The sequence below is a fragment of the Bacillus rossius genome, chromosome 1 (genome assembly GCF_032445375.1).
Source record: "Bacillus rossius redtenbacheri isolate Brsri chromosome 1, Brsri_v3, whole genome shotgun sequence".
Taxonomy (NCBI): domain Eukaryota; kingdom Metazoa; phylum Arthropoda; class Insecta; order Phasmatodea; family Bacillidae; genus Bacillus; species Bacillus rossius.
Genome location: NC_086330.1, coordinates 74,824,317 through 74,850,811, shown reverse-complemented (window position 1 = coordinate 74,850,811; position 26,495 = coordinate 74,824,317). Strand labels below are relative to the sequence as shown.

General features: G+C 39.6%; 1 protein-coding gene across 5 annotated transcripts in view; it reads right to left on the bottom strand.

Moving 5' to 3' along the window:
• Positions 1 to 26,495, bottom strand: part of LOC134537901 (TOM1-like protein 2) — a 75,453-nt gene that overhangs the window by 26,425 nt on the left and 22,533 nt on the right. For all 5 annotated transcript variants that reach the window (XM_063378841.1, XM_063378857.1, XM_063378874.1 and 2 more), the window contains exons 5-9: positions 23,669 to 23,911; positions 12,960 to 13,084; positions 11,158 to 11,315; positions 7,790 to 7,937; positions 4,445 to 4,529 (exon numbers count right to left, since the gene is read on the bottom strand). In XM_063378841.1, coding sequence (XP_063234911.1) covers positions 4,445 to 4,529; positions 7,790 to 7,937; positions 11,158 to 11,315; positions 12,960 to 13,084; positions 23,669 to 23,911 — 759 coding nt within the window. The remainder of the gene's footprint in view (positions 1 to 4,444; positions 4,530 to 7,789; positions 7,938 to 11,157; positions 11,316 to 12,959; positions 13,085 to 23,668; positions 23,912 to 26,495) is intronic.

The following is a 26,495-nucleotide window of genomic DNA, read 5'->3' as shown; positions in this document are numbered from 1 at the left end:
TCGAGCCAGCCTGTCCCGGTATCGCTGTAGGAATTTTACGGGGTCTTCGTGCTCCTGCCCTCCGAACTCCGTGTCGCAGGTACAGGTGGCGAAAATCCCTGCCGCGGCATGATTTATTGGCAACCCTGGCAGAAGGCATGCGTGGCATACCCCTTCCATGTCTATCTTTACCGCTCCGTCACGGCTCATGTTCGTGCTCCTGTTCGGCGCGTAGCAGCTGCGCCACCTGATCCGTGTGCGAGGCGCGCGGACTTCCGCTCCCACAGCCGTTATCTCGTCTGGCGTGTAACTTGACGCGCGCCTATCGCCAGGTGCCCGCTCCTTTGGCTGTCTGCGCGTCGCGTCCGTTTCCGCGCGATTCCCGACTTCCTACGCGAGCCCTTACTGGTACACTAATTTGAAGTATAAAATTTGAAAAATTTGAGAAAAAATTTGAAAAATTTGAAACAAAATTTGGAAATTAATTTTTAGAAAATGAAAGCCACACTAGTCGGGCGCCAATTTGACGCCGTCCCCGCTACCTCTGAGTATTTAGACGTGATTTTGTTCAGTTCGTGATCTCAGGGAAGGTTCGGCCTTGTGGCTAGAGGTAGGGGTCAACGCAGTAGGGCCCCCCGAGCTGTTGAGGCCACTCGGGACGCCTGAATAATAACACAAAACTTCTTCAGATAGTTCGTGAATTTAATACAGCACAGCCCAATACATGGTGCTGCCCGTTCTGGCCGTAACGGTTTGCCCGACGCGAATAGTCACACGCGCAGCTCACTTCCTCAGTGGCGGCTCACGATTCTTATGCGCGTGAGGGGCAGACTCGTTTACGTGATGCGAAAGTTACAAAAGACACTCTGACATGGCACACGATATTTTGAAGCACAATACACTACACTAATACCTAGCTCTGGATTAAGTTTGGTGGCGCACTGCCGTACGACGGTGATACATAAGCCCTGACATGACGAATTACACTTAGGCGAACAACTATTCCACTAATACATTACACTTGATAAACTGGGCTAGCAGCACGTAGGCCCGTGTTTCCGGCGACTCTACGTGGTGTCTAGGTGTGACCCAGGGACTGAATCGTTATTAAGTCTGATAGCACGTGTCGCCTGCTGGCTGCCCCGTGCGGGCCAAAACTAAATAGCCTGTAGGCTAGGTTGGGCGTGAAGCGCCGACGTGAAACCACATAATCTGCCCACAGTACTTACGTATGACGTGGAACACTCATCTTGAGCACTGATTGAATTAAGTTAAGTACCTCATGGTAAATTTAGGCCGACCGCGGAACTGTACAAAAAGGTTGAAAAGAAATTACACTATGGAAAACTACATGTCGGTGAATGCAAAGTTTGAAGGTTCCGCGTTGCGCGCAGGCTGCCGGCCTGGTTGAGCTCTCGAAGGACACTAGCGGTGTCGCAGCGCGCGACCCCCCTCCCCCGCCAGCCCTCCCGCGGAAACGTGTGAATTTCGCGGGAAACTGAACCGGCCAGGTTCGGGACCAATCGCACATTGAAACATGATTTTGCAAAGACTTAATTATTAATTAATAAAAAATAATGTTTAATAAAATCCTGTGGAAAAACATAATTATAACAATTTGTTGTAGTGCGGCGGAAGGATATGCCACACCCGGCCGGATCCTTGCGCCGGTGTAGCACTCGTTGTATGGCGTTCGCCTCGTCGCACGAACTGCACTTTGCTGCGCGCACGGGCGCGTTCGGTGCACACGCTTTTGCGAGACGTTGATGAGGCATAGCGGTCTATGCGACAGAGGAGCATTGGCGGTCGGCGTCAGTGTACATTGTAAATAATTTTGCCTATACATATATAAACTTCTTTTTCGCATTTTAAAGCAAAATATTGCAAAAAAAATTCCTCAAAAATTTTAAAAAAATTTTTCTTCACATATAGGTCGCACTTCATTTTTTCCCCATCAAATCTGGTAAAATTGCCGCGACCTATATGCGAGTAAATACGGTAGTTTACTGATAAATAATTTTATTAATTTATTGCATCATTACCAAATGTGTGTGCATTGAAATAAAAATTAATGTACATAGATGGAAAAGAGCACTACTTAGAATCTATGAGTGGTACGACAAATAGAGACGTAATTTTTTGGCATCATTACTTTAAAACTGAGCTAATTGATCAGTGTTACTTTGAGGGGCGGGTGTACTTTATTTTAGACTGCAGACCTGCCAACTTGTAAAGTTGCTTATCAGTAAGATTTTAAAATTTTCCGAAAAGTGCGTAAATAGGTCGCGGCATTTCATGTCAGTTATACGCACCAGTTGTTCACCATAAATAAGTGGGAAACATGTGTTATACACATATTTACACACAAACATCACATATTATGCAAATGAATGCTATTCTCCGTAATTTAAACAAACAAGATGAAAAGTAACTTTCAAAACTTAATTTTCTTATGCTGAACATAAAATTCACTATTTCTTTTAAGAATTCTTGAAAACCAACTTCCCTACCAATCTTTTGTATGATGTTTGTTATTTTCCCCCCTGAATTTTGCCACACTCAAGTTAAAATTATGCCAATGCAAACACTTGTAAAACCTTAACAAAATATGTCACCACGAGGGGATAAAGTTTAGAACAAGAATCTGTGAAAGGCAAAATGGCCCATTTTGCAAACAGTCAACAATATTAGAAACTACATCTAAAGCCATTTCATTAACAATGGCAGTTGTCTTAGTTCTACCACAGCTATATTGTTTAGCCACATCACACTTAGGAAACATTTTTCTAAGCAGTGGGCCAACATGATCTGCAATACTGAAGGGTATGTTGTGTTCCACAAAAGAACCAGTGAACAAACACTCAGCCTGAATAACCTCATTTTCAACACTAGTCTGGTATTTGAAATTACTTACATGTTTCGCACACTTGATATGGATAGTGGGTAAATATGTACTTAAGTGGTATTTGCGAAAGAAAATTTTAAAAATCTGAAAATACTTTTATTATATGCTCTTTAAATTCCTCTTTTCATTAAAGCCGGCGAAGATAAGAAATTCCAAATACTTTATGAGATATCGCCGTTCTTAATTATGCTATAGAAGATGTGTGTAATCATTCGACCGTTGCCATTTTTGTTATTTTGCCGTGTGTTCGTGAATGCCTAATTAATTAAAATGGTCCGCCGGCTTTAATGAAAAGAGGAATTTAAAGAGCATATAATAAAAGTATTTTCAGATTTTTAACATTTTTTTTCTGCAAATACCGCTCAACTACATATTTAAGCACATTTTATACCTTTTGTTGGCACATAAGTACTATATTAAGAAAAATAATCGACGCCTTGACTCAAACAACTTTATTTCTTTCTTGCTTCACTACACAACGAAATGTATGTGAAACTCAAATACACTTCCAAACATAACTGTATCGTAAATATTTTGCTTTAACTGAACCACTATAGTTTTTAATTAATGTACACCAAACCACTATTTGTTATCAAACACAACACTACACGCGTGGACATAACCTGCAATCTCGTACACGACGGGCCCATCTACAACAGTCCGAACCTGTGGCCTCTGGGCGGTCCGTGTCCTTATCCCATTGATAAAGGTTACTATCTTAAATTGAATGAATGACGTCACATGTCGCACATACGACTGTCCAGTCTACAATTACGATGTCTGATGCATAGAGTAAGTCTGAATCTAACGATTTCTAAAGTATTCACCACAGCGCAGTAACGTGGAAGCGCGGCAAAAAATGTCGCCGGGTCAGTGCAAATATATGGTATTCTGTACTGTAAACTACAGTACATGTACCACAAAATGCGGTTAAAACAATCTTGCAGCACGTTAAAATCGGTACTTCCTTTCATCTTGCCGTAAAAACCATTACAAAACTGTGGTATTGTACGTGACATTTACGGCACTGTTCCAACAAAAATACGGTACAAAAACTGTATATATGGTATTTACCGATGCAAGTACACTATTTTATGGCACGAGATTGAAAACGCTAGCCCGTGCCCCGTGAGTCAATGTAGAATTTCAGGCCAGAAGAAACGTAATGCGTAAAATTAATGCTGCTCCCCGTAAAAACGTAAGAACTGCAATCACCCGTACAAATTACGGCAGAATCGTACAAGTTGGCAGGTCTGAGACTGCCATCTTTTATAGAGTAATTTAGTATTTAAACCATTTTACATTACACCTCTTTGTATTAAAGTGGGAACTATAAAAAGTCCTATTTTCTTTTATTTTTTTAAATTTTAATTACATAGTAGTTTAAATTATCACTATAATTTATATATTACCACTGTCACAATTAAAATTTAAACCACTAGAAAGCAGACACATCAAAAATGAATCAATTTAAGTGCAGTCTCGAGAAGTTAATACTTACACACATCCAACACAACACAGCACACACTCAACAGAAACAACGGGCATAAGCTGACTTACGATTGGCTGGGACCTGTTCTGAGTGACGGCCGCCAGACTACCATTGACCTGATCTGGCTCCAAGTTGTCCTTGTAGGTGCTGCCACTGCAAGGCACAAGCATACTCCAATTAGAAACATAAGTGAGCAAACATGCAAGCGAGATGGCGTTCAAAAGAGTATGAACAGAGGAAGTGAGTGAGAATGAGTGACCGACTGAGTGTGCAAGCATGCGTGTTTATGAGGAGAGAGAAATACAGAGAAGAGTAAACATGTAAATGAATGAGATAATTAATGACTAGCCAAATGAATAAATTAATCAATGGACAAATTAATGACTGAAAACTAAAATGAAAAGAATGCAACTCTTTGTCACAGTCATGTTCACTTGTCATTCTAGCAAAGCAATACATGAGTGATGGGGGAGGGGGGGGGGGGATCTAAGTAAAACTTGATAATTCATGGTACACAATACAAGGTTTAGCTACAATTCATAAAAAAACACTTCAAAAAAAAAGATAAGAGAAAAAGACATACTTCAAGCTTTTAAAGAATGAAAGCATTCTCTTTCTTGAATTTACATTTAAGACGTAGCTGGAGGCCTCCACATACACTAGAGTCCCGTTATAGCGAGGTGTCACGGTTCCGGGTTTGATCCTCGCTATAACCGTGTCCTCGCTATAACCAAATTGGACAAATTTAGGCCCGCAAAAAATAACCGAAAATAGCATAAAAATTGTGTTTCAACCTGTATAATTGGAAAATAACACGTTATATTAACGAAATCTTAATTTCTGTGAGCAGATGTGTGAATTCTCTTTAAAACGATACCCCATAAGTACGGATGCGATCACCGATTGCGTCAAAATAACCAGAATACCCTACCACGCCACGTAAGTATAGTATCTCAGCCCGCGGCCAACGCAGCATTGTCCTGCTATCTATTGTCGACGCGGGCTGTCTGCTGACTGCCATGTTGGTTCGGGATGTTGTTAACAGGTGGTGCTAGTGTAGCGCGACGATTTAATTCCTTACAAAAAAGCAGGAGTGCGGCTGCGGCAACGCACGTACGCCTCTAACGTAATAGTCGTTGGAAAACTATACTTTTTTCATTTAAAGAAACCTGTCAACTTTTTTATAAAATAAATTTGGGATTAAACTCAAACCATCACCACCCCTTTCCCGGAAAGATACCCCAACAACTGACCGAAACAAAAGTTACAAGAAAACTGCATATCTGCCAACTTTTTAGTTTGGTCATCCAGAAAACTTTTAAATTGGGAAAATGTATCATAAATCAAATGCGGCCATTTTTTACATGCTTTATGTGCAATTATTTTCTATTTTTCTATTCCATTGGTTTCTGCTAATTTACTAATGTCATGAATAGCATATTGATGGCCTAGAATGAAAACCTCATACAGTCAATATTGTAAATGTACTGGGAAACTAAACCTATCCAGAATGTGCCAATTTACACAGCATGCATATGAAAAGCAAAATGATCACGTACAAAACAAAAGCAATAGTATTCACTAAACAAGATTACTTAAAGACATACCTTGCTATATCACATGTTTGTTACATATTTCAGTCATCTCCTGATTATCATCCTTGATGCAATTTTAAGACTTAGAATGTGCAGTAGTTGCCTTCTTTGCTTTACCTAATAAATCTGAGGTAAATCTTTGTTCATAACAAACACAATTCCTTGATTTCAACACAGAAATAGAATGCAAAGTTTTAGATGACATGGAGGACCTAAATTGGGTTCTGTTTATTTTACCATACTGAAAATGTGCTCACATTCTGAATTACTGTGGGGGATTAACAGAATTGATAGCATTTGACAATATGTTATACTTCAGGAAGCCATCTACTTTACGAACTCTTGATAATTCAGCCCACTTGACATCAACAGTGCCTGCTTTCGTCACTTCCAGCCCCGTGTGTGCAGTACTGGTAAAAAAGCTATCAATTTTCTTATTTTCTTCCTCAGAAAGCACGTTTTTCCTATGCTTAGGACACTTAACGTGTGTAGTTATGTCGGACCTACCTCCATGAGCAATACTAAAATCACACCGGCACACTGTACAAAACACAAAAGTTTCTCCTTTTTGCGATTTCAGAATACACGAGAATTCGTTGTTATACGCAGCACGGTAAGTCTGAATATATTTCTTATTGGCTAGCTTACTCATGGTTCCCATCACGTAAATTCAAACGAAAAAAAAAACGGTTGCACAGCACTACATTGGAACTACGAACAATAGTCAGCCATTTTGGACATAATATAAGGAACAAGGAACAGACCAAGGAGGTAGGGCTGACGTCACAATTGTGGTCCGTTCCTCCGTTTAAGGATGCACTTTTTCGTTGCGTTAGTGGAAAACAAACGTAGACCAGTCCAAACCATATACAAATAACTAACTATCTCTTGTTTTGTTTTCATTCCGCCTTCCGTCGGTCCGTCGGTAACATGGCCGGTACAGTAAAAGTTGGCAGGTATACATGGCCGGTACAGTGAACGGTAATAAACCACCACGCAAAAATAAATCCGTAAGATATTAAAGACGTCCGTAAAACCGTAAAATAGTATTAAAATCCGTAAAACTTACGGACAATCCGTAAAAGTTGGCAGGTATGAAACTGCCCTAGCGATTCGGAAATAAATACGGTAGTGCCTACTAGAGGTGTAAAAGTAACGAAAAAATGTGTACCGGTATGTATTCGTTACTATAACAATTAGTACTCGTTACTATCGTTACGTTACTCGTTACTTCTGATACCGCATAACATGCTATGTTATGTTGCAGCAACGAATCCAGTCGTATTGCGTACGCGTACAGTATGACGTCGCGTAAATAATAATAATAAATAGAATATAAACAATTAACAATATTTGATAATAAATAGTTTTTGTTAACCAAGAAACAATTAAATCTCATTAGAGCGGCCTTTTAATATTATCTCTTTTAAGATAACCAAAAAAAACGTGAAAATATGCGATTATAAAAACAAAAACATACATTTTTCTAATTTGTAAAAAATACTTTCTTACGTTGTTTCTGTTTGAATCTCAAACTTTGTCTACACACGGCACATATAACTAACGGAAGTTTGATAAAAGAAAGAAAGGACGGGATTCTATTTTTAAAACCACAAGGCTGAAGTGTGACAGGCGTCAACGGCAAGATATCTAGTGGCTAGCGAGAGGGGTGGAGATAAAGCAGACAAATAACAAAAGCACGCTTCAAGCTATCACGCAGTAAATTCCTCAAAAATACCTCGTTATAGTCGTGTTCTCGCTATTACCGTGCTCGCTATAACGAGATTCTACTGTATTACATACTGTAACATATCGCACCCTGTTTTGGAGGTCTCGTACGAGATGTTTCTGGACTGGGCGAACATGTCGAACTCAGAGTCGTCCTTCTCTTCACGCTGGGGGCCCTGCTGGGCCGGCACACTGCTGATAGCACTCAGCTGGGACGCCACCGTCGCCCCGCTCACACCTTTACACAGTGTCCACACATTCACACAAAACACCACACAGCTGCCCACATGGAAGACAAGAGGGTGCAGGACACAATGGCACAACAGTGATCCCTGCAGCCAAGTATGTAGTCATTGAAAAAATAGCAAAACTTTACATAAAAATACATTATGGACATATTTTTCAGCACTACCGTGTTTTATTGCATAATCATCGTACACATACTATCATTGCAGCGTTATTTTAGATAATCAAAACTTGGAGAAAAATTTTCTCGCGTAAACGTTGCATGAGGTTTTTAGATTCACAGCGCTTTGTGTAGGTAGTTTTCCCATATAAAACAAAGTATTTTAAAGTTGTAATCTAATATTCATTCGGATGTGACCGCATAGGTTTTGCTTTAATTAGTGGTGCACCGATGCGGATACCGATGAATCGTAATCGGCGATTATGGGTACTTACCGATTAATCATAATTTGCGATTATCTTAACTATTACTTTGCCAATTATTTACGTCCCGGCGTAATTAAGTAGGTTTTTACCGTGTAATATTTTGTTACACAGTTTAGGACGAAATACGGTAATATTTGTATATATTACAAAATTCATCTAACTCCGTCATATCATAATTACAGATATTTCGTTAAGTTTAATAAATCTCATTGCCTCGAACAATAAAAAATACATTTTTCCTACACGTTTATTTACGTTTCGTCTTTTGTTTAGTGGCCTTGTACATTACCTATAGCCAGAGACGTAAAATAGATGGCACGCTATCAAAATACCACAAACAGTTGCAGCGGATTCTATGACAATCGATCTTTTCGAGTCGTAGTAGCAGGTCAAAATCGTGGTCCCTATACCTTCTAGTTTTTATCACTGTTTTTTACAAACTCGTTATGGGCGTCTTTGGTAACATTATCCATTTGTTATTTGTATGTGACATGAAAAGTGAAAAAGTATTTATAATTTTATATATTCAGTGAACATAAATAAAATCACATGTGCTGGAAATGGTTTTTAGTCATTTTTATATAATTATAGTGAGATGGCGAGTAGGGAGAAAAAAAGTGAAGTGTGGAATAGGGCTGGGCGATTCCAGAGATTTCATTTCGATTCGATTCCGATTCGAATTACTGTAAAAAAATTTAAATTGAAATTTAGATTCAATTCCTTAGTTCTAGAACAAATGCATAAGGTACAAAAGTGTAAAAAAGTTAATAACAATGTAGGCAAACATGGATCATTGGATCATTAGCATATTTTCCTTGCCTAGAAAATGCAGTTTGCAATATCTGCTGGACAATTTTATGTTTGGGTATAGATGAAGATGGAAGTACCACAGATTTCATTTGAGATTGCAATTTTAAAAATTCTGAATATACATCTGTGTGTTTTGCGAGATGTTTCGCCATGCTGGTTGTGCTCCTGTGAACTTGTTTAGGTTTGTTGCCGCATGTTTTGCACTTTGAATGAGTTTCGGACACTTTCTCGTAAAATTTCCAAACTGCACTTCGAGGTTTAAATACACCTTTCACGTTTTCACTCACTTCTGCAGTCAAAACAAAGATTGTTTTGACGCTAGAAACTCAACACGGTATTGTATGTGTTAAAAGAAAAAAAACAATGGGTCATTTCTCATTGCTACAGAACTATCACACTTGCATTTTCCATTAATATCGCCGTCAATATGCCTGATACTGCAGTCGAGGAATATATGTAAAGACAAAGAACACAATTACCACATATGTAGCTATCAAACTTACGTCCTTAAAATACATAAACAAAATACACGGTACCGGATCCCCGAAACAAAAAAAAAGTGGTTATCACAGATACAGTCACATGACTACTGTTGTATGCACAGCTTTGATGTCGGTCGTTTTTTATGTCCAAGCCACGGTACTAAAGTCTGCCACCATTAGCGCTTAAGTTGCAGGCACTCAATTCGGAAGCCATTTTGTGGGAAGTGTTGCATGCACGTCGGTATAGTATCTATGAAGCTAATGTACATAGAGCTTATTTATTTACTGCTTTCGGTGATCGAGGTTATGATCACATCCCAGAAATGAAAACGTATTTTACGATTGGTTCGAGGACTTTCCAATTTCATAATTAATGTGTATGTCGGCCGTTTGTAGTAAAGAGAATTTTTTCCTATTTTGTTGTTATTTACAGGATGAGGTAAAAATTGCATTATGTATCATGATTGTTTGGCAGTCCCAAAGTTCGTAGTACATAGGAAGAATGTCGCTAAATGGAATATTCGTTGAGATTTTACATACATACATAGTTATATTCCACACCTTTATGTGCAAAATAAACTGAATGTTGGAAATTGTCACCATGCAAATGACCTAGCCAAAATTCGAATTTTTCGAATCTTAATTTAAACGAAAGATACGATTTCAATTATTTATGGAATCGAATCGAAACCGTAATTTTCAATTAATCGCCCAGCCCTAGTGTGGAAACATTTTTCTATAAACTCAAGTGAACAAAATAAAGCAGCATGTTTACATTGTTAAACAGTAATTTCTTGATGCAACCTTATGTGATAGTCAATAATAATGCTAGTTTTCCGCAACAAAAACTTACCCATTGTAAATTACAATTATTAGACTGTAGTTCAAGTTGTTTACAATAACAAATATAACTAGAAGTTAATTTAATTTACACTTTGCAATGACTTAATAGTGTATATTATATATTTTTATACTGTTGTTATAACTGTATTCTCAATTTTACCTAATCTTGTTATTAAATTCACATGGGAATAAAAAATTTTGTGTGCATTATTATTATTACACTTAAAAAAATGTCTTCATTATAATCGGTAACTGAATCGGTATCTGCCGATTATTGCTCTCATAATCGGTAACGGTAATCAAATCGGTAATCGGTAAAGTCATATCGGTACACCACTAGTTTTAATGAATAACTTTACCCAAAAAAAAAGTTTTCACATAATCATCTCACCCCTACTTTTCAAACTTGATTTTAGCATAAAATGTGCAATGATTATGCGATGAAACACGGTACTTCATGAGCGAGAAAATGTAATGACATATTACACGTACACTAATAATATTAGGTACTTTAATTTCCTGTCCATGGGTAAACCCATGTCTAAAATTAATTTATTAGATTAAGCTAAACAAAACACGTGCTCGTTGGTATTGACTGTTCAGATCCACACACAACTCATTTCTTGCAACCAAAGGAGTGCAGACACTCACTGAGGCCGGCCAACTTGGCGTTGAGGGCAGTCGTCGCAGGGGAGGCGGCCGCAGACTCATCACTCAGATCGATCAGGGACTCTGCCGCGTCCTGGGCCGGGCCCCGGGCCACCTTCTGCTGCCGACTAGCGTCCCTGTTGTTCTCGAACCTTGTGTACCTGCAGGCGGACCGACAATCAAGTGATCAACGGACTCAACATCTCACATACATCATGATCTTTATAGATGATGACGGCTGATGAGATACCATGAAAATGGAGCATTGACCGATTGAATGAGCAGGGGAAACAGCACCAACCAGAGAAAACACACGTCATGACATCGTCTCCCACGGCCCTCACTTGCACGAAAAATCCAAGTTCGTCCTTGCCGGAATTTAATCTAGTTTAAAAAGGGGGAGGGGGAATCATCTGAACACTCAACCAGCATGGCTGACAACCTCAGTCACTGTCTGACAGCTACTGTAAAACCATTTAGCAGTCAACAACCTCTCTGTATACCATGAAAACATCACACTATCTTAAGAGAGTTGTAGTTGTACACTAAAATTCCATTAACTTAATTTACCCAGAATAAATAGAAGATCTTTAGGTAAAATATATCACAATCTGGCTATTTTCATTTGATCCTATTCACAAAGAAAAAAAATCAAAATCTTTAGTAAAATTCTTAACGTTTTCTTAATGACCTGTGCCAATGTCAGCATTGCACTATTATTAAGCTTTCAACATTATATAAATACATAGGAAAATAAATAACTTATTCCTCCAGTAAATTTACTCATTTTGATCTGTACCTTTTACCACGAGACCATCCAAATTTATAAGGGGGGGGGGGGGGGGAAGACTAACAAATAAGTATTACAAAAATTTTAAAGCTGAAAATAAATTAAAGAATGCATTTCTGTTTGCAATCAAAATACTTACAATCGTATAAATTTAAATTGATAGCAATAATTAAAAATATATACTGTATTTACCTGAATATAATTACTGTATATGATTTTTACCGAAAGTGTGGAAACTAAAAGTGGGTTGCCTCATAATCGCAAATTTGTATCTTGCCATTGGGAACAGCTTAGTTGAAAAACTATACGCTCTGCCAGACTTCATCACTTATGCCAGATTAGTCCTGGACTTCCTGAACCTTTGCACAGGCTGACAGATGAGATATGCAGGATGGAGAAGTGCAAATGGAGTCTGTCACTAGGTCCTTTTGCTTCTCTTCACTTGCTCCTGGGGAAGTACCCCTACCTCCTCCTCTATCCCAAACAGTATATCACCACATTTTTTGCATTCTGAACAGTGGCCACTTTTTAACTAGTCATGAAACATAAATTTTTTTTTAACAATGGTTTGGTGTTTCAAAATACCCCATATAAATCACTCTACTGGTGAAAATGGCACTAGTGTGTGTCTAATAAATATGAAATCAATTTAATAATTTTCAAGTTATATGTACTTGGATTACGGTTTCCTATCCATAAAGTCATTTTCATAAACTCATAATCAAAAGTTTGGGGTCGTATTATATTGAGAGCAGCATTATTTTTGGGTAAATACAGTATTCTATATCCCATCGTTTTACAAATTATTTTATTCCATACTTTAATTTCAATTTTGAATTATACTTAATTTTCTAACATCAAAATTTCAACTTTTACTTGAACTCAAGAAGTTTTTAAAAATCTGACCAAGGCCGAACAAGTGAACTCCGAATACAACTAACACGTGGGTCTCGTCTCGTGTAACGGATGAATGGGGTGATGGGGCCAAGGGCGGAGAGAGGGGGCAGGGACGGACCTGAGGAAGAGGTTGTTCATCTCGTCGTTGATGCGGAGCAGCTCCGCGGTGACCTCGTCGTTGGCCAGCTTGCCGATCAGCTCGACCAGTCGCTGTTGCATGGCCTGGCACGTGGCATGCAGCTCCTGTAGGTCACACGCTCCCGTCAGTCGCCCAGCTGCCCGTCCACTCCCTCCAGCATCCCCAGCTTTGTCGCTGAGGTCACACAGTCTAATCTTCATACGTTATGCATTATGTTAATGAAATAAGCAAAACCTGGCCACGCCTGAAGGTATACCCATATACCATGTTATATCGCATAATCGTCGCACATTTCATGCTAAAATCAAGTTTGAAAAGCCGGGGTGTGAATTTAATGAGATAAAAAAGATTTTGTTGAGGTTAAATTTTTCATCATAACAAAACATGTTGCAGTGAAATAATTTTAATTGAAAAGCAGTGTATAGAAATTCATGCCAAATAACTTACATTAATTAGTCATGCAACCAAAATATTCTAGGATCTAGGTTAAACTTAAAATTAAAAAAAACGAAAAACATGAGCCAGAACTAACACGTAACTATCATTGTAGTATACATTAACCACAACACTAACATGTGGGCTATCAAATGTAGTTTACTCGGCACAAAACAGAGTATGTGCATTGCATGCAATCGGCGACCTATCAATATTGAAATCATTACATGAGACAATGCGCGCGCTCTCTATATAGGCATCAACGTAACCAAACATGATGCCAACTAGCACTGGCTACATTTTTATATGCACTAAACAATGGAGACTAAAAATTAAATGTTAAAACGTTTGAAAACGTTTGTATAAGACCATTTACACATCAGATAACTTTGTATTTCTGTTGATTAAATAAGTAAACGATAATATCCTAACAAATATTGGATTTCAACTTTTAAATACATTATTTTGTGAGGGAAAAAAAAGTACATTAAAACCCTTTTGTTGCGACCCCATTTATTGCGACCACCTCTCTATTGCAACCCAATTTCGAGGAACCGTGAAAAAATTGCCGAAAATCCGAAGAAAATCGGACAGAAAATAAGTTTCTTGTGGTGAGCAGCGTGTTACTGTGTTTCTCTTGCCCAGTGCTGTACTGCCGTAGCAGCGCATATCTAAAAATAGATACCACTTCCTGTCGACAGCTGTCAGCGCTTGACAACCCCCATTCCACATCCCTTTGCCGGCAGGGTGCAGATAAAGGTTTTTGTGGCAACGTGTTACTTCTAGCTTTTTGCGAGTGTCTAGTGTGGTACACAGTTAAGGCAAAGCTACCTGCTGGATTTCTCTTGATTTTAATTACTATTGGTTGACAATGTTTGCTTAGTTTTTGAAGTCCGATTTGGTATATTTTCTGGCTTGAATTTGTGAACTATTGTTGATGACTTATGCAGGTTTTTTCTTCTTTTTCCCCCCCGATTTTGTGTATTATGACTTAATAAATAAAATACCATTAAATATTAATTAATATTAATGCAACGCAGGAAAAACCCTCCGGCCGCAGAGAGTGAACATAGTAGTAGGCCGCTAGCTCGCCCTTTCTCACCCTCTCCCCGTACCGTGCGCTGCGGCCGATCTCGGATGCTGCATGTACTTGTTAACAATCACGTTATCTGCTTCATTTTAACAAGGAGAGTAAAAATATATTAAAACTGTCAGCAAATTGATAAAATCTTTGTGTCCCCAAAACCGGGCACAACACTGGCCCGCCAGTTGTTTTCATTAACAGCGACCGACTGGATGCACGTCTGCCTCGACTTGTTTTTACTGCCGCAGCGATGTTTATTTTGACAGCTCAAGCAATTATCTTTTCCCGTGGGTAGACAGAAAAAGGTCGCTTCACCCAGGGGGGAAAAAAAAAACTACCCCACTTCTTCCCCACGCAGGAAACACATTGGCTGCCGTCTGTCTCCCCCGCATTTTTATCTTTCTTCTAACATTCCACGTCTCTATTTTGCGCGAGCAATAACGAAACAACCACGCATGGGGCCGTTTAAAGCTTTGTTTGGTGACAGTAGCTTGATTTAATTCGTTATATTCCTTTTCATAGGACCCTTGCTATTAAAATACATTTATATTAAGTTTGAAAGCTTGTAAATTCCTTGCCAGAGATGACTGAACTCGAACTTTGTGTGAAAAGTGACATACTTTTTTTTGGGCGTGTTTGTTGGGGAGGGAGGGGTCCGAAAATATTTACAACGCTCTTACCCCTCCCTCACCACTTTAGTACCCCATTCATAAAAGCCAAATTTTACGGGAGAAGGGAGGGTGAAAAGAGCATTTACTCACTGAAGTTTTTTCAAAGGGGAGCGAAGTTGGGGTGTTATAAGGGAGGACTCTAGATGGTTTGTGTGTCTGGGAGGGATGAGCTAGCCTTGAAGAATGTTAACGAGGGGAGGAAGGAGTGAGTTTATGCATCATGAAGCCGCTGCCGCCAGCCAGCCGGGCGAGCTTCGTGTGCGCCCACTCGCGTTGCAGAACCTCGCTGCCATATTTTTAAAAGAAATGTCCCATTATTTTTTTTTGTTATTCTTACATGAACATTATTGGAAGTATTAAAGCCGACACAAAAATACGCAGTGTGTTAAAATTAACAGATTTTAATGATCTTTCATTTCGTTTTTTTTTTTCCCTTCTGATTTTCGCATTTTGGTCAAAATGTCCAATTTTTTGACGGTTCCCGAGAATGTATTCGTGAAATCACTGCTTCGTTTAATATGGGGTTCGTGACATCGGGGTTCTAGTGTATTTAACTACGGCAAGCAAGAAATCGTACATGTAAACTAACCAGTAAAAATAAACTGTCTTTTGGCATATTTTCTTTAGAGGTGGCCTGTAGGGTGACGGACTTGTCATGAAGGTTTAAGTGGGTTTAAAGCAAAGCCGTCTAGCATTGTGAGTGACAGCATCCTGCCATTATACTGCTGGTTTCTTAGCGAGTAGCAGTTTGGGAGGGAGGGGGGTTGAAATCAACTGAAAATTTCGGAAAACATCTATTACGACCCCCTCTCTATTACGACCCTATTCCTGGGAACCGTGAGGGGTCGTTTCAGAGAGGTTTGACTGTACATCTTATGGAGAAAAAATCAGGACTGAAACATTTGATTGTATTGAACGGAAACAGTATTGTGCAAGTACATATTAAACAAGTTTTACTATAATTGTAATTACTATGTTTTCCCATTATACCGTATTGGTCCGAAAATAGGCCGACCCCTTCTACAGCACACTTTAAATCAGGGAAAAATAAATTTTAACTAACTAAAATGATTATCAGCAGCATATTACCACAATAACACTTCAACCAAATTAGTATTTATTGAACTGACAAAATGTGTTATTCTTGTGTTTACGTTTATCTTCACATTCTTTTGTAGTGGTGCCAACATTTTATACGGCAATGGTTACATTTTCTAAGTTCATAGAAATTGTGACGTAAAAACATTTACCGGTACGTATCATTTTTACGTAAAAAACCCAAAATGGTTTCATGTAAAACGTGTATGAATCAACCATAAAACAGCCAATATTGCAAATAGGTTTTATTGTTCTTGTTACTGTTGGTATGTACTGTAATTTATTCTCTGTGTGTGGCCAACTGTACAAGCCCCACAATAATGGGTGCCACTCTAATTGAAATATGTATTATATGGTCAACTGTAAATAATTATTGTTCTTGCGGGGTTTGGCGCCTATTCTCTCCGCACTAGATCTAAGGAACGCTGCTGCTGTATTGATTACCCAGACTGCTAATCCAGCTAGCACGTCACTGCATTGTATTACTTGCAGGAGAGTAATTATTAAAAATAAATTAGGTAGTGTTGTGTGACTAGTGGAAATTTGCATTACCTATGACCCGGTCTGTTTTATACGTAGCTGACATTTACTGTAAATGAAATAGCAATAGCTGGAAAACATACGATTTTAATGGGTTCTTTGATATTGACGTTGAAGTTATTGTTAACATGTAATTCAGCGAGAGGAACAACCAAAATAATTTACTGTGTATGTTATCATTTTGTTCAGACCTAGGTGTCGGTAAGTAGATGTAAATGACGTCACAGGAACACATTGACTACCATGCCGGGTCTAGCTATAAGTGGTCAGAGGCTTGAGGCTCTCTTCTTAGGACCTCCAGGTGGTCTGCTGCGACACTGGAACACTGGATGCTGGAAGCTGTAATTGGCGAACTACAGAAGATCTGAGGTAGCCGGGGTCTCGTCCTAAAAAGTCTGTTTTAATTTAGGATCGGTCTTACCAAACGTCGTGGCCGATCGTAGCTGGCGCTGACATCAGTCGTCCGGAACCACTACGGGGACGAACGGGATCGACGCGGAAGTTGGCACTAGATGTCGCCGATACTCCCTATCTTAGACTTATTCAGTCCAGAACTATTCCCACAAATAATAGTGTGGAGAATTCTAGATAGCACACGACCGCGGATGACGCGAATCTTCAATTCCTCGGGCGGCAACCAAGGCTTTGGTTCGCCCCAGCCCGAGAAACGTCTTCCCGCTGAGAGATGGCGTCTCTCCTTTCTTCTTCCTTCTAACTATTTATTTTCCGTTCCTAGCAACCAAGGAGCTATAAGATCATCAGCAAACCAAATTAACTGCATAGTGAAATAAAACTTGGATATTAGCATGTAAGAGTGCTGAACTAAGGCAAATGAATAAAGTTTCCAAAGAATAATGCTTAGATGACCCTGTAGTTAAAAGGTGTGTTGTCTCTGGCAATAAGATGTGTTATATAGGTTAACTTTGGTTGTCCTCTTTACAATAAAATAATTAAATACATAAGATCGGCTTATGAAATATACAATTGTTACAATAATAATCAAAATAATAATAATATAACTGTAAACAGTCGTACTGGTTACAGTACCAGTACAGTGAAACCTCTCTGAAACGACCCCTCACGGTTCCCAGGAATAGGGTCGTAATAGAGGGGGGGTCGTAATAGATTTTTCCCGAAATTTTCAGTTGATTTCGACCCCCCCCCCCCCCTTCCCCCACCATCAATTACTCGTCAAGAAACCAGCCGTACAATGGCAGGATGCTGTCACTCACAATGCCAGTCGGCTTGCTTTAAACCCACTTCAACCTTCATGACAAGTCCGTCGCCCTACAGGCCACCTCTAAAGAAAAGACAGTTTATTTTTAGTGATTAGTTTACATGTACGTTTTCTTGCTTTCCGTAGTTAAATAGCTATGCAGCAAGCTTTAAGGTCAAAATTATTAAATTAATAAGTTTCAAAAAGATGGTATTTTCAATGCGCTGGATTTAAGAGATGATATTCTAATGTAGAACACAGCTTGTCTCTGGAATGAACAGCGCTTTTATACGGCTGCAGTGACTCATCGGCAGCATACGTCTTAGCTTGGTTTGAGGGAGGGAAGGGGGTGGCTTGCTGCAGTCTGCTGTTCCTCTGCCAACTATTAATACTATTAATACCCAATTTTATGAACCCCGGATTTTACGAAGCATCAAGATTACGAATATATTCTCAAGAACCGTAAAAAAAAATCGGAAATTTTGACACTAGGTACAACCAAAATCTGTAAAAAAAAAAACTCATAACAAAAGCTTTTAAAAAGATATTATTTACCGCACAGCGTATATTTTGTAAGGGCTTTTCATATTCTAATGTTCGTATAAGAAGAACAAAAAAAATCGGACATTCCTTTTAAAACACGACGGCCGTAGCTTGTACGACGTAAGTGGGAGCGCGGGAAATTCGTCAAACAGACTGGCTGCAGCTCTCCTTCCTTTGTTCATTCAAGGTTCATCCCTCCCAGATTCCACAAACCATCCTGTCTCGCTCTCTATCTCTCTCTCTCTCTCTCATCCCCCACCCTCCTATTTTAACTTCTCCCACCTTCTGCGTGAGAAACTGTGTACAACCTTATCCCCTCGACCCTTCCCACCCCCTCCTCCCCCCTCGTCACCTCTTCCTCACTCCGTTGCTTTGTGCGATGAAAGCCAGGTTGTATACTCCATTCCCGGTAAAATAAAAACATTTTGAAGACCCCTCGGCACCTACTCACCGTTAAGACTGTATGTAGTTATGGTACAATTTGTTTATAAGTCACAGAACAGTATTTCTGCTGGAAAATCACCGAAACTTAAAAAACTTCTTGTATGGAAACATTTAGTAGGACCATAAAAGTATTTATTTACCGCAAAAGAACTATACTCACCATTCCCTCCGTTCAACAATACGGGTGGGTGACGCATGGCTACGAAGCGTTTCCCTGTCAACATGTTTCACACTTCAAAAAAAAAAACTTTTTTACCTTAAAAAGTGTCACTTAGGGTGGCTGGATGGATTCAATATTCACCATAACATCAATGACCATAAAGCGAAAGTAATTCTGTTCGTAGGGTTAACTAGCCACGATGTTTTTTTTTTTATTTAAATAGTTTTTAGGCTTAGTAAATATGTTTATACCAATTTTTTTCATAATGTTAAATGTATGCTGCAGTGAATGGTGGAAAGTGTTTTAAATTTGGCTTCTAAGAGCACAATGTACGGTAACAGCCTATAATCCCCTCAGTAGTAAACTGGCACGGTAAAAATAAAAATAAAGATAGCGCCCCTCAGTAGCAAGCTGGCATGGTAAAAATAAAAATAAAGGGTCGTATTATCTGCTCTCCACAATCTACACCAGCCACGGCAGCAGAGTAAAAAATAAATTCTGCCTGGACAGCGGATAAAAGAGGCATAAGTGACACAGACTGGACTTGTCAAACTTGTACTTTTTGCTCTACAATGCTGTTTCAAGACCTAGAACCACAAGGACCGCAGTTTAAAACATAATACCCCACAAAAGCAATCTAAAACATTCTTGGCCACCTACCATCTCCCCTCTAATTTATCAAAATAAAAAGTGGGTGGATGTATTACGTGGTTGTATACGGTAAACAAAGATGTGATAATAAGTTAAATTTGTTTAACTTCAAAAATAATTTACGATTTTGAGAAGCGGGATAGTTTATTTTACCGTGCTGTTTAGATAAAACAGCATTTATCTTTTAAATATTCAGTGCAACCGCCCCATCATTGTTTTAAATAATTTAATTTATTTTAAAATTTACACAAGTAAATTCAGAATTTTTTTTAGCAGTAGACTAATGCAATGCAAACTTAAAGAGTTCTGCTTAACGTTTAACATAAAAGTAGGCCTTTTTACAAAACCATCACCCATACAATGGCAACATCCAGCACTGAATATAACTCACCCGTTAAGTCATAATATCCAACAACGTAATTGACGTGACAGCTGGTCATTATGTTGTAAACACTAATACGTGCTCTACATACGTAACACACCAACGTATGTTTTAATGAACATGTAAGTTAAGTTACATATTCCACACTGTTAACTTTCACTTCAACAAAGAAATGTTTTAATGTACGAGGGGGAAAAAATATACACGTAAACTCATTTAATGAAAAAAAATCAAGTTATATTAAAACTGCCCTACTTTTTAAAAAAGTCCTTAATTGAGGTCTGTTTCTGCTTAATGGCAGCTTTCTCGACAAATTCTTTCAATTTTGTAAAGTGAGACCACATCTCCTCACTTGCACCATGATGTCGTAGCATTGATGCATAGACGTCTCCAGCTTTGAGGACGTCTCTCGTTGTGGGAACGTCTTCGAGTTCTTCCATTTCTCCTTCCCCCTCTTCGTCACTGGAGTCTTGCTGTAATTTTCCGGCATCATCAAGGGCACCGCAAACTGCGACGTCATCGTCCACTCTCACAAATTCCTCAAATGTACAGTCTGGGGCCAAATGCTGCCACATTTGATCGTCGCAAGGCCTAGTAACAGTGCAAGGGGAAGGTGTCAACACTGTCACAGGGCCCAGCTCCGGTTCCGTTGAAGGGCCTGGCTGGGGTTCGGCATCCATTGTCGGCGGGTCGTCCGGGTCTTCAGAGTTGGCAGCAGCAAGAGGCACATGGACGGTAGCCTCTTTGTCGACTGGTGTGACAAAGTGGGCATGTCGGAAGCAGTTGGCGATAATTGTAGGCTGCACGGCCCTCCAACTAGCAACAATTGCTTCTATCCCTCTAAATACATCCCACTTCTTGACATCTTTGCCAATTTCCATTTTTAAAACCATGCTCCGCACGAGCATTTCGCGGAACTTCAGTTTCACTTGCTGTATTATGCCTTGATCCAGAGGCTGAAGCACACTGGTGGTGTTCTTTGGCAGGAACACCAGTTCAATGTTCCTGAGGTTGTCGACAGCAGGATGTGCTGGGCAATTGTCGACAAAGAGAACAACTTTTCGGTTGGCTGCGCCCATCTTTGCATCAAAGCCGCGAAGCCATCTCATGAACACCGTTGAAGTCATCCATGCCTTTTTATTAAAATCGTAATCACATGGAATTACATTGCCCTTGAATCCTCTTGTTGCAGCACAGAAGGACGGTGAGGCGCTCTTTGCTTCGCTTTGCACCCTTGCACATGTCACCTTTCATAGCTAGAGTACGATCTGGCATCAGATTATAGAACATCCCCAGCTCGTCCGCGTTGTAAACATCGCGAGGCGGGTATCGGCAAAGGATGTTTCCAAGCAAGGGCAACCATTCGTTCACAGATTGTGGGTCGACTGACGCACTTTCACCAACGATTTTACGACTCGATATGCCATGACGAACTTTAAAACGATCCAGCCAACCGTTTGAACATTTGAAGTTCTCAATGCCTAACTTCAAGCTTAATTCGTCTGCCTTTTTCAGCATCATGGGTCCGCTTACAGGCAGGTTTTGCGCCCTAAGCTGGCCAAACCACTCCAGCATTGCTTCCCCCAGATTCGCATGTGTCACGCCCCTCAAATTCTTCAGCTGGACGTTGCGGCCGTCCTTCAAAACGGCATTTACTATTTCTTCCCTTTTTTTTATTATTGTGAAAAGAGTTGATTTCGGAATGCCATGTCGTCGCGCGATATCCGTCTTCGACAGCTTCTTCTCATCCACTTCCTGTATTATCTCGTACTTCTTAATGAGTGACAAGCTGGCTCGTTTAACACTCATTTCGTCAAAACCGCAAATCCGTATGAAATAAAACAAATGTGTAAATCGCCAACAGTCGTCACAAAACCCAACCTTTCAGGTAACCAAATCGGGGGGAAAAAATTTGCATAAGTCGTCAACAATAGTTCACAAATTCAAGCCAGAAAATATACCAAGTCGCGACTTCAAAAACTAAACATTGTTAACCAATAGTAATTAAAATCAAGAGAAAGCCAGCAGGTAGCTTTGCCTAATTGGGTATGACATTAGACACTCGCAAAAAGCTAAACGTAAAAACGTCGCCACAAAAATCTTTAACTGCGCACCCTGCCAGCAAAAGGACGTGGAATGGGGGTTGTCAAGTGCTGACAGCGGTCGACAGGAAGTGGTATCTATTTTTAGATACGCGCTGCCTGCAGCAGTACAGCACTCGGCAAGAGAAACGCAGTAACACGCTACTAACTACAAAAAATTTATTTTCCATCCGATTTTCTTCGGATTTTCGGCAATTTTTTCACGGTTCCTCGAAATCGGGTTGTAATAGAGAGGTGGTCGCAATAAATGGGGTCGCAACAAAAAGGTTTTACTGTATTTGTTTATTCGTGTCGCAACTACAAGTTGCCAACACTGGTGCTAACACTGGTACCATTTACCTATTTTGATTTTCCTGTGGTAGAAGAGTAAATAAAGCATACTACGGTAAATAACCTTAAGGCAAAATTGCTGTTTTTACTAATTGTTTACTGTAAATACCACATTTTACAAACAAATAAAACTACCGCAGCCTGTTAAATACAGTTAAAAAATAACCAGACCGAGCTTTTAAAAGATATGTGCTACAAGTGACCACACCTGTGTACTTAACTTAAAATATGATACGTTATTGGAGTTAAGTGTGTTTACTAAAATTCTAAGTTGGAAAAATTACTAATTCCACCTAAGTACAGAGTAATTTTAGGTCAATGAATTGTATATCTGATAACATTTTTATGCCATGAAATGTATGAGATTAATTATAGTATTTTGGCTAGTGCCCCATTATAGGCAGACTCTAGATTTCAAGGTTGACAAAACTGGCAAAACAAGTCGGCCTATTTTCGGACCAATACGGTAACTACCACACTGCCTGACAGCAACTCAAAAACCGACTGCTGTAGCATGGTACTATGTGCTGTGATCTTTGGCAAGGTCATGTTCACTACCTACACAAAGTGCTCGGAGTCTAACAGAGAGACCAAAAAAAATTATGCAATTTTTCCCCCAATTTTAATGCTTTAAAATAACAGCGCAAAAATTATGCAAGTGTGATGATGACACAATAAAATACGGCACAGCACGATTCAGATCCTCCTACTCATTTTTAAAAAAAAAAAAGGAAATAATGGCTTGATTGGTTGGTTGATTGTTGGTTCATTAATTCAACCACCTTGGCAGTCTGCTTAATTTCAGTATCCTTGGGTTCTACCACACATCTAAATTCCACTGTTACAAGCTCAGTGAGTTGCAGGCATGCGTTGACCAAGACAAATCAATAGTAATGCAAATAAAAATGGTTCTGGCCCTACATCTCCACTGAACAAATATAAGCAACCACAAATTTAAAACACAGAAAAAGTTTTAAAAGTTTTGTGAGAAAATGTAAATGTTGATATGTGGCCAAGTGACAGCTCGCTGACCTGCAGCAGCTCGAGGTCGCTGGGGTGCTCCCGCCCGGGCGTCAGCTCGCTCAGCATCTCGCCCAGCACCGCCATGTTGCCCTGGACCACGTCCAGCTCACTCTGCAGCTTGCCCAGCTGGTCCGCCGTGAGGCCGGTGGGGCCCGGGACCGGGGCGGGGGCCTGCTGAGGGGCCAGGGGCACCGGGACCACCTGGGCCACCTCCACCGCCACCTCCCCGCCACGCTCCATGTCCGGGAAGCTCTGCAACACCGTTCAAAACAAGGACATGGGGGAAAATATGTCTGCGTGGATGTTAAGCCATCATGAGCAACTATTATTTTCATTTTGCTTACACATTTGTTTGTTCAATAATGTGTAGAGAGGACAATTCACCCTGTCAGGTATTTGCTTGCCTGGAGTTGACATTTTAGGATGTTATGCAGAAATGGTATTCAATGATTACGAAATAACGATGTGTTTTAAATACTCATTTCACTAATACTGTCAGCATTTCCATCTCACAAACACCATAAGAGGTGGAATTCTTAAGTGTATAACATTCCTTCCTATAACAATTTTTTTTTGTTACTTAAGTGCCCTTTACTTGATCTTCAATTTGCAAGTTTAATAGATCTGCCATGTTACACTTGTAATAAAAGAACAAAAACTGGTGTTCCTTCAGAAATGTTAACTAGGTTTTACTTTAGTTAATACCTAGTTCCATAGGGCTTTAAAATTTATTAAGTAGCTTAAGTTGTCTAATACAGCGAAACCTCATTACGAAGTACCTCACTATTAAGGTTTTCTTACTTTAAAGTATATAGTTTTAGGTCCCAACAAAATGTTTTACATTTAGTAACGGTTCAATTTAAGTACTTTCATTATTAATTACCAAAAAGGTGGGATTTTTCAAGTGCGTTGTAAGGAGATTTCAGTGTATGTTAAATCACGCAAATACTAGCTATTTATCTCTCCAGCTTATGTAACAATGTAATGTAAAGATAATAGCAAAAATTACAGGTTTCATTACCTCCACACACACATCTCTGCGAACACCATAAATAAAAATGAAAGATAATGTCAGCCAGCTTCTTATCACACAAATCGGTTTAATGCCCTCATATCAGGGAAATACTTTTTTTTTTAAATTTAATCTTGAAATTTTACTCTCATTGAGATAAGAACAAGTGAGTCACTGCCTTGATGAATACATGCAGTACTTTCTAGTGTGAAAAATTACTGTTGTAGTTCTTCAGGTTTCGCGATGAAATATTAACTACATTACATTTCCTAACATAAAAAGAATACCGTATAAACCCACGTACCACCCGCCCCCGGGTAAGACCCGCACCCTTATTTTTAGAATGCCATGGTGGGAAAAAAAGTTTTTATTGTAAATCTGCATGGAAAAAAAATTATTTAGTCGTGATTTCTTTTCCTTTTAAACAGTAACAAATCGTAAAGAATTACCAAAAAAGTACTATGCTACTTATTACAGCCTCGGCATTTGCGTTAAAAGTGTACAGAAGGCAGGCAACTGCAATGTGGCAACATCGCGCGAGTAGAACGTGGCATCGCCGCGCGATCGAGAACAACACGCTGTGTGTGCGCGTGACCTTGCCCAGCTTCCAGCTGTTTACAGTTACAATCATCCGCGTCCATTATCGTGCGCTGGGCAATGACCTCGTTCAAACAAATAAACGATAAAGCACGCGAGTCCTAGCCACGCATAATAAAAACTATTTTTATTGCATACATAATAATAAAAAACCTTGTGCCTAAATGTGGCATATTCTACAGCTTCCGCAGCTTTGACACAAGCCTCTGAAATGCTATTAATTTCTCATCGTAGCTTGTCGGTAAAGCTGGCAAATTGTAGTACGCCGCCTCATGGACAAACCCTTTCTTACCATGAACCTGCGCATCCAGTTCCTACTTGCTTTAAAGCCTTCACCCACGCCAAGTTCACGAGCAATTTACAGCGCCTTTGGCGAACACATTTCCGTGCTTACAGCGCACCCGAATTGCCATCTGTCCTGATGTAGTCGTGGAGATTTTCCTCTATCTCCGGAAACTTTGCTACCGCACCACGGAACGCACGTCTATCGCCACTGGCTGAAAACAGTTTGTCTTTACTTTTCCTCCAATCCCTCACACATGATTCGTCGACATATTTTCGCCCAGCAGCACGGTTACCGATTTCTTCCGCTTCACTGATTATTTTTAATTTTTCCGCAACTGTGCAAGAACGCAACTTTTTTACGATTCATTACAATAGTTGCAGCCAACACACGTGTAAAACCACTGGGTACTTTGCAAATGAGGATAGGACAGTGCGTGGGAGCGCGCGTTTGTAACCAGCGAAGCTGCAGCGTGACAACGCTGTGAGGAATGTGACCTTGACTGTCTGCCGCTTCCTTCCCTTCCTTTTCCCCTACCCCTCTTGCCTATCGCAGCAACCTCCAGTCGCGCCGGCGTTATTTTGTCACCGCGCTAAAATGGCCCAAGACCCGTGTAACACCCGCACCCTACTTTTTCGAACCTGATTTTTTGAAAAAAAGGTGCGGGTGGTACGTGGGTTTATACGGTAAATGCATGGCTCATAGGTATACTGGAACAACCAAAATAGTAAAATAACAAAAAAATTTCAATCAATCATTATAAAGTGTATGGAAATCTCACAAAGTATAAATATATTTGTTGGTACTGTATCACATAGGTGCATAGAAACATATTTATTTAGAGATTAATTATGCTATAGTAGTTACCCTGTATTTACTTTTGAAACTTAAAAAAATAAAACTCATGTAGTTTAGGCACACTGGGGATAAAATAGCATAATTTC